At 43.3% G+C, this 8,897-nt stretch overlaps 1 protein-coding gene across 1 annotated transcript; it reads left to right on the top strand.

Moving 5' to 3' along the window:
- Positions 1-407: 407 nt before the first annotated feature.
- On the top strand, positions 408-7,985 carry get4 (guided entry of tail-anchored proteins factor 4). The gene is made up of 9 exons (XM_039787737.1): positions 408-604; positions 1,585-1,663; positions 1,846-1,927; positions 2,432-2,581; positions 3,897-4,035; positions 4,402-4,542; positions 4,745-4,820; positions 5,068-5,140; positions 6,268-7,985. Exons 1-9 carry the CDS (start codon positions 465-467, stop codon positions 6,357-6,359), a joined length of 972 nt encoding a protein of 323 aa, XP_039643671.1. The 5' UTR covers positions 408-464; the 3' UTR covers positions 6,360-7,985.
- The last annotated feature ends 912 nt before the right edge of the window (positions 7,986-8,897 follow it).

The following is an 8,897-nucleotide window of genomic DNA, read 5'->3' on the forward strand; positions in this document are numbered from 1 at the left end:
ACATTTCCAGCTACAGTTGGAATTTCCAACTGGGAACTCATTTTAAATGGAACACACCATTACTTCTCTGGTTTCTGGCTTTGCTCACAAATATTGATTGAACTTTCCTAGGCCTTGGAAATAACATTTTCGAATTCTTAATTTAGGTGGCGTTCCCCTTTTAAATGAGAAGACATTCTCTGGATTACAGGGAAGGTGTGTTGTTTCGACACATTAAGCACCTTTCACTAACTACCGAGTAGTTTTATTTTCCATAATAATGCTGCCTTCTGCGTTATTAGCATAGCCAAATCACGCATTTATGAACTGTGTCAGTTTGTGTACTCACCTTAATATAAAACAGCCATGGTACACACCTACACCACAACACGCCGGCTACGGCAAGCGAAGAGGGTCTGTTAAAGCTTTCAGGATTTCCACTGTCAACATTTGGCTCTCGAGCGCTGCTGTGCAGAGCAACAACGATGTCGGAGCAGGAGTCTCTGAAGTGCTCAAGTGCCAGAAACCGTGGAGGCGTACAGAGGGTCGAAGGAAAACTGCGAGCCAGTGTAGAAAAAGGGGATTACTATGAAGCACATCAGATGTACAGGACTTTATTTTTTAGGTAAGAATTCGTTTCATGTCAGTAGGTGCAGTTGTAATTGTCAGTTGGCTTTGGGGCCTCTCTGTTCCAGATCATTCTACACTCAACCTTGCTGCTATGCCTGGCCGTTTGTGATTGGGTAAACTTCACCGCGGACCCGCCCACCCATGTTGGTCCGTCTGTTTGTTTGGACAGCTGTGTTGTCGATCTATAGCTAATCACAAAATGGGACTGCTAACTAGGGCTAGTTAGCAAGCTAGCTATGTGTTTAGCAACAGAAGTGATAATAGCATTAGCCGAAGCCGAGTTAGCTGGACAGCTAATACAAGGCAGTGTTAATACCGTGGTAAATATACTTGAACTGTAAAAGAACAGATTATAGCGGCTTACTGCTTTTTTAACCGTTGTCGTTTCTTAAACGTGTGTTGAAGCAGTAGCTAGCTAAGGTACAGCTGGTGATAGCATGTAGCCAAATAGCCGCAGTCTGAACTATGAAGGCTAACGTTAGACACGTTTTTGTCAACTGCCTAGTAAAAAAAATTAAATCTTGATTAACAGCTAGTTATGTTCAACGTCACGAATTTTAAATAAGTCTAGCTAAGTAGTCATCATCAGTGTAATCTGTTTTCCAGTATCTGTCTGTTTCATAAGGGACGTTCAGACACTTTGCTACTTGTGTACATAACGTTGTAGCTACCTGCTCTAATGCAGTATATAACCTTAACGTTAGATGCTGTTTGGGGTAATGAATAGATTAGTTGGTTGGCTATCTGCCTACACATAGTTTACCAAAATAGGTGATTTGTTCTGAATCCAGTCCAGTTAAAGGCGGTCCTTCTCCATTGCACAGAATGAGTTTTGTATCTTAAGCAAAACCTAAGTGCATCTTATCTTGCGGCCCAATGCCAAAATGGTCTTAAGTGACGTAAAAAAAAAACTCGTGTGTGTGTGTCTCGATAAGCAGATCTCATGTGTGATGTGACACCCATGTCTTCCATCAGGTACATGTCACAGGCGAAACATGCTGAGGCCAGGGAGCTGATGTACAATGGCGCTCTGCTCTTCTTCAGCTATAACCAGGTACATGCTGTACTAGATTTCTGCTCTATTAGCTGGCCTGGTATATCCCACACCAAGTGTTAAATGTGACATGTGTGCACATGTCCATGAAAACACCCCAGATAGGGAAATTATGATGTCTTATTTCCAAGTAGCTGTTCCATCCTGCGATGCGCTTATGTAAAATATCAAATTCTTTCCAGCAAAACAGTGCAGCGGACCTGTCCATGCTGGTCCTGGAGGTGTTTGAGAAATCGGAGACTAAAGTCGACGATGAAGTATTAGGTAAGTGGCAGCCTTGAGCCTTTAAAAGACTCCAATGTGCCATTAAATGGCAGTACAATTCAGTTTGTTTATGGAATTGAATTATGCTTTACAAAAATAATGTAACCATTGGAAAAAATGGCCAATGTTGAAATGTAAAAAGATATACATTATACATTGTTTACAGTATGTCCTGATCAAAAAGAACCATTCTATTAATGCGGTTGCATTTTTGACACCTGGCATACCCAGATCAAAGTAGGTGATGGATTGGGCTTTACATGTATAGCCAATACAGATCCAGTATTGATTGGCCTTGATACTGTAGTCATATCATGGATTTGTTTGGGATCTGTCTGTGTAATCATTTAAAAACGCTGCAGCATTACATTGTCATGATATTCAGAAATCCACCTTCCACAAGAAGGGTAGAAGGGACATTCTCTGACTGTGTGTGTGTGTGTGTGTGTGTGTGTGTGTGTGTGTGTGTGTGTGTGTGTGTGTGTGTGTGTGTGTGTGGAGCAGAATGCCTGGCTAAGCTGTTCAGCCGGATGGACCCGAACTCTCCAGAGAGAGTAGCGTTTGTGTCCAGAGCCTTGAAATGGTCCACAGGAGGGTCTGGCAAGTTGGGTCACCCAAAACTACACCAGCTGCTAGCTGTCACCTTGTGGAAAGGTAATGACTGACTTATTTAGTTTATAAAGTGTAGAGGAAAATGCTTATTACAAGTTGTGATAAATGTTGAATGTAATGATGTACAAACAGATAGTTGAGAGGCTGGGAACAGCAATTTTACTTAGTAATTGACTAAAAGCATTTGAATCTCTCAAATAATTTCATCAATTATCCAAATATCTATAGCAGTCAAAGTCATCAACATGCTTACCATCCTAACATATGCAACTGAAGCATACACTCAAAGGCAGCATATTATGTGCATCAAAACACCCATGCCAGTTGTTTGCTTTGTAAGCTCACACACCAGCAGCCTCATGATGGTGTGTCAACCCGCGTCATATTAGGAACTGTCCTCTTTCTCCGCATTGACACATGTTAAAGTGTTGAGTATACTCGCCATTCCCGACCTGTCGCGCGACAGTGTGATGTAACTCGTGTTCTCGTGTGTGGTGGTCGCGACACTAGTTGCAGTCTTCTCCTGAACAGATGGGTTGCTAATGAGGAAAGGCTACCGACTTTGCTTTTTCTACGGACGACAAGAAGAAGGTAAACAACGGCAGAACTGGCAGCGGCAACAGCATGGACGTCAATGTTACCAGTGGCTAAGGCTATATTGGAGTCAATGGATGAGGAAGAACAACTGCTTTTGAGCATGCTTGCAAAGAAACGAAGAAAATGAAGGTGGAATGTTCGTCCTTTTGAATAACGCCAGACCTAAATATGGCGAGTTCAATATCCTTGTGAAACAAATGAGAACGATAGACGAAGTTCTTTGAATACTTCAGAATGTCTGCACAACGATTCGAGCCTTTCATTCACCGTAAAAGAACTCCTTAATCCAGTAAGTTTAGAAGAGAACTCTTGAGTCCTGGCTCTCAGAGTTACTCAGAATGCAGTTGCTATTGGCGCACTTGCTCGGAAAGCTTGCCCTCTAACTCGTCCATGCTTCCTGTTTCCGCTTTGTCGTGCGCTGCTAAAAAAAATAGTGGTGCACGACCTCTGGTCGTGTACTTTAAATCCTGGCGCACCAGCGAGATCAAAGTTATTTTGGCGTCACGTTGTTGCGCGACAGGTCAGGAACGGCGACTGTAAAGAGGCCTTACCCCTCCAGGAAAGCGCAGACTGTATTCCACTCATCCCCTAGATTGTCACATCCTAGCTTTCAGCATTTTCCGTCAGTATGCCATATCCGTTGTGTGCTACGGGCGAGGGGGGTGTGTTGCCATTACTATTTTACAAGCTGCCCTGTCCCTGTGTGTTAATATCATTACAGTTAAACTATTGACTATGGAAATATTTATTGTGTGTCCAGAGCAAAACTACAGCGAGTCTCGTTACCACTTCCTGCATTCGTCTGACGGGGAGGGCTGTGCACAGATGCTGGTGGAGTATTCAGCGGCACGAGGCTACCGCAGCGAAATCGACATGTTTGTGGCGCAGGCCGTCCTACAGTAAGTGAAATGCCAATATTCGTTAGTTAAACAAACTTCTAACCTGGAAATGTGTACAGCAGTAGTCCGTATTGATACTAAATGTGATCTGAACTTTTTGTTGGATTTAAGGGGTTGTATTCACAATCTGTGGAGATAGTGGTATTGATGCATCCTCCTCCAGCATGTTTGGTCTGCAGTCATATCCCTTTTCTGTCTGTCAGCAGTATTTATTTTATTATTTTTAAGTATCTGTTAATCTTTCGGTGTTTTCTGGTTTGCCGGCTCTCTAATGTCCCTTCTGTCCCATCTTCTCCTTTTTGTCTTTATCCTCTGTCCCTTTTTTCTATTTCTGTCCTTTCCCTACTCTCAACCTCCACCCTCCAGGTTCCTATGCTTAAAGAACAAAAACAGCGCTTCCGTGGTGTTCAGCACATACACAGAGAAACACCCGTCCATAGAGAAGGGCCCTCCCTTCGTCCAGCCCCTACTAAACTTTATCTGGTTTCTGCTGCTGGCAGTGGATGGGTGAGTTGTATTTCTTGTATACACCCTCAAAAACCTAGGTATAGATAACATGTATTTGCCTAAAATATATATTGAATGTATTATGACCTAATGTCTTACTCTGTCGTACGTCTCTACAGACTCCTTCAGCAGTCTGCCCTGAGCATGTAATAAGCAAATTTAACGGAGAGCGTTCTCTCCGTTCTTCTCTTTGTTTCTCCAGGGGTAAATTAACAGTTTTCACAGTGTTATGTGAGCAATATCAACCTTCCCTGAAGAGGGACCCCATGTATAATGAGGTGAGCGTAAAAAAATCAGCTGATGCTCAAGTTATTTCCTCCCATGAATCATGTATGAAATGGCCTTCATTGATGTGAGTGCAGCTGCAATACACCATACTGTATGTCAAATATTTCTTATGCTTGCGATGTTGTGATGGAATATTTCCCTCCTGTTTTTTGTAACACGTCTTTCACAACCGTGTCCCCCTCTCTCTCTCTCTCCTCCTCCTCATCTCTTCTTTTGGACATCTTCCCGTTTCCTCAGTATCTCGACAGAATAGGACAGGTTTTCTTCGGCGTTCCGCCCAAACAGTCCCCATCGTACGGTGGACTGCTAGGTGAGTGAACCAAGACGTTGTTCATTTGAGCCGACGTTGAGGATAATTTACACAAAAGTTACTGATCAGCTGTATTTGTGTCACTGAAGTTGTGCGTGTTTTGTATTAAGGGTCCCATGACATGGTTCTCTTTGGATGCTTTTATATAGACCTTTAGTGGTCTCCTAATACTGTATCTGAAGTCTCTTTCCTGAAATTCAGCCTTGGAGCAGAATTACAGCCACAAGAGCCAGTCCCACAATGAGCTTTCCTTAGTATGTGCCATTTCTGTGTCTGGAGCTATTGAGGAGGAGAGAGGGGGGGGGCAAGGTGGAGGGTGGGGGTGTGGCCTTGACCAACTGTCACTTTGCTTGTTTGAAAGCCATGATGTCTCTTCTTCTCATGGGTGGGCCAAATTCTCTGGGCAGCCAAAGCAGAGAAAGGGGAGGTAACCTCGCTCCTTATGACGTCATAAGGATCGGCCCATCAGAGCTTTCATTTTCTCAAAGGCAGAGCAGGACACCCAGGGCTCGGTTTACACCTATTGTCATTTCTAGCCAATGGGGGGGGACCATAGGCAGGCTGGGGGAACTCATATTAATGTTAAAAAAACCTCCATAAAGTGAAATTTTCATGCCATGGGACCTTTTTTAAGTTTTGTTCCCTGTATGTGTCTTGATGTGACTCAGCTTTCCATCACTGTTCACTCTGAGTCCCACTGTTCAACCCCTCAGGTTTTACAAATGTGCCGCAATAAATTGTTCTAATCAAATACACAAACGTAATATTGTCTCAAGTTTTGTGTATGATGGTTTATTATAGATATTAAAGAACACTTTCTTGCTAAGTTAATTGACCACTCTCGTGTCTGTATGGCAAATATGGCAGTGACTTCCTGTTGTCAGGTAGGTTAGATTGTGCTGCAGGTTTTGTGAGCTTAAAATGTGCTGGGAGGAAGATTTAGTTACCTTTTTGAACTGGCTGCTGGCGATAGATGGATAGATAGAAAGATAGATACGAGAGTGTGGTATCAATCTTGTCACCGAACTCTCTGGAAGAAAGTGAGGGAGTGCATTTCCCAATTTTGTACCGTAGACCATTGCACTACTGTATGCACAGAGGGATGCTGACTGTGTTGCATCCTGCAGGAAACCTGCTGAACAGCCTGATGGGTTCGGGCGAGGAGGATGACGGCGCCGAAGAAGCCCAGGAGGACAGCAGCCCCATAGAGCTGGACTGAGCCTGCCCCCGGGACAAAGAGAACAAACGAACACACACACACAGACGCACACATACACACCCAAAAAGAGGAAGACGGCGTCGCCTCCCTCCTTCACCTCCACACAGAGGGCGGGGGGGGGGGCGAGGCGCCGGTCCATGTTTTCAGAGGCGTGCGGTTTCCAAAAAAAACCCCTCTTCCCACCCATCCAGTCTTAAAATCCCAGAATCCAAAAGTATCAGGCCGCCCAAACATCCCTCTCAGCACTGCCGGGACTGACTGCGCCCAAACTGCAAACTCTTCCCGTGTTGAATTGTTGTAAGATTTATTATATTATATTATTTTAACCATTTTTTTGTTTTGTTTTGTTAGTTTAAGACTCTTGCTCTCTGATTAGGGTGTAGGATTTTTAAACCAGAGCTAACAAACTGCCCTCTCCCTGTGAAAACCTGCTCCCAAGAGATGGGGAACGGGTCGGAGTCTCCCAGAGGAGAGGATGGCATCGCAAGTGAAAGTTCTCTTCATAACGTTGGTAACGACGTCATTACAAGAGGGTTTAGTCAACGCCCTACAACTACTTAACTGCTTTTGTTTGCCCGACAGCCACACTGAGCTCGGATCATAGCCGTGGCGTTGCTGCTGTTGGCGCTTTCTCCGTTTATAACTCTTGTTCTTTCAGTAATAAGTTTAATATTGTACATGTAGTCAAAGCGAGCTGTCAGTTTCTCGTGCTCTTTGTCCTTTTTAGCAATATGGACAAAAAGACAACAAAGCTCTTTGTAAGTTATTATCAGAGGTCATTAAGCACCTCGATTATCAACCAAACAAACCTTCCCCCCACCCCCCCACGGATTATAGTGGGGGGGCTGTAACTTCTATTCTAGTGAATTACTGCAAACATACAGCTGTCTGTATACAAATAGCTCCACTGTAGAGGTCCCACTTTTTACCGTGCACTCGCTGAACTGCTGCTGTTTGCATCTCCAAAGGGGAATTATGTGAAAAAAATCCAATTTGGGCTTTTTAAAAAAATAAATTCTGGCAATAAGGTGTTGAAAGCACTTAAAGCGTTTGTGTTTTGCTGGCTCTGGGTGCCTGTCTACGTGTCGCTGTGAAAAATAAAAAGTCAAAGTTGGGGTTATACCTTCCAAGTCTGTAAAGTGATCTTTCTTAGAGGAGGGAAGTGAGACACTGTGAAAACCTTTTTGTTTGAGTGAATCTTGCTTTTCAAGGTACCTGACAATTTCTGGCTTTTGTTCAATTCTGTTTTTCTTCGTTTTTTTTTCTTCTTCTGATTTTTAAACAAGTTAGTCAAACATCAGTTCAGCCAGTGCACATCAGAAGTGTGATTCCTACAGTAGCCTAACATTCATCAGCGGCCCACAGAAAGCACACTCGCTCTGCTCCTTTTCTCTCGACAGCTTTTTCTTTTCTCACAACTTCAGCTTCTTTATGGTCTTGGTGACATTCGATCAGTCCAGGTCAAATTTCTGTTTAATACTAGGAAACAAGGAAAGTCCAAAGGTCTTCCAACGTAGAATAATATTTATTCACTTCTGTGTAATTATCTGTGTTGGATTGTGAAACTCCAAAATAGCCAATACTAAATAAGTGATGATAAAATAAATAATTGTGTGAACCAAACTAGCTCGGTAAAACTCAACTCATTTTTTGGGAATGTTATATTTTAGGAAAAAATGAAAAGAAAATCTAAAGTCAAAGGAAAAGGAAAAATAGAAAATAATTCCATGAAAATTAGTTGTTTGGACTTATTTTTTTTAAATACCTCACAGGTTAATTGGTTCCTTTTTAAACCTGTAACTCCTAGTGACATGCTTGTTTTTCATAAACTTTAATATTGGCCATTTTGGGCTGGCTCGACGTGGCCGTGCTACAGAGGGACAGACGGAACAGTGTTGAGTTGTCGATGCGCATGAACCGCAGCGGTCATCCGATTGATAACAAAACAAGTGAGAAACTGCCAATATTTAAATGACTGCGCTTGAAACGCCTGTCCACACCAAGAACGCTAACCACGGCAACATGAGCCTCCACACTGCTGAGCGATAACGTTCTGTAAACCGTGGCGTCGAGCCCGCGCTGCGCGCTCCAGCTGATGCTGCATAATCCACTGATACAGCAAACGTTGCAACGTAGGATTACAGGAACGTCTGTAGCAATTTAGGGATGCACCGAATCCAGATTTTTGGGGTTTGGCCGAATACCGAATCCACTGGTTAACATTCTGCCGAATACCAAATCCTACTCCCATCCTCGGTCCATTAACACAGTAAACACATTAATGAAGTAAACAAATGGTTAACACCAGTTTTTAGCTGGGACTGTCCTTCCTTTGCCGTACCTGAAGTCGCTGCATTTTGGCTGCTGTCTGTAGATTCCTTCGTGCACAACTCGTATTCTTTCGGATGTTTTAACAGCGGCGATGTTGTGTGTTGTTTAGGGCCCTCGCCACCACGAGACAAATCGGCATTGCAAATTGAACATGTGGCTGGACTTGAATCACCTTCTTTAGACTGAAAGTACTGCCAACACTTTCTG

The sequence above is a fragment of the Perca fluviatilis genome, chromosome 21 (assembly GCF_010015445.1).
Source record: "Perca fluviatilis chromosome 21, GENO_Pfluv_1.0, whole genome shotgun sequence".
NCBI classification, from domain to species: Eukaryota; Metazoa; Chordata; class Actinopteri; order Perciformes; family Percidae; genus Perca; species Perca fluviatilis.

Coding starts and splice junctions, on each gene's coding strand:
- get4 (XM_039787737.1), top strand. CDS start 465: ATGTCGGAGCAGGAGTCTCTGAAGTGCTCAAGTGCCAGAAACCGTGGA. Junction 4,543..4,744: donor CTGCTGCTGGCAGTGGATGG/GTGAGTTGTATT, acceptor TTGTTTCTCCAG/GGGTAAATTAACAGTTTTCA. Junction 4,821..5,067: donor GGGACCCCATGTATAATGAG/GTGAGCGTAAAA, acceptor CCGTTTCCTCAG/TATCTCGACAGAATAGGACA.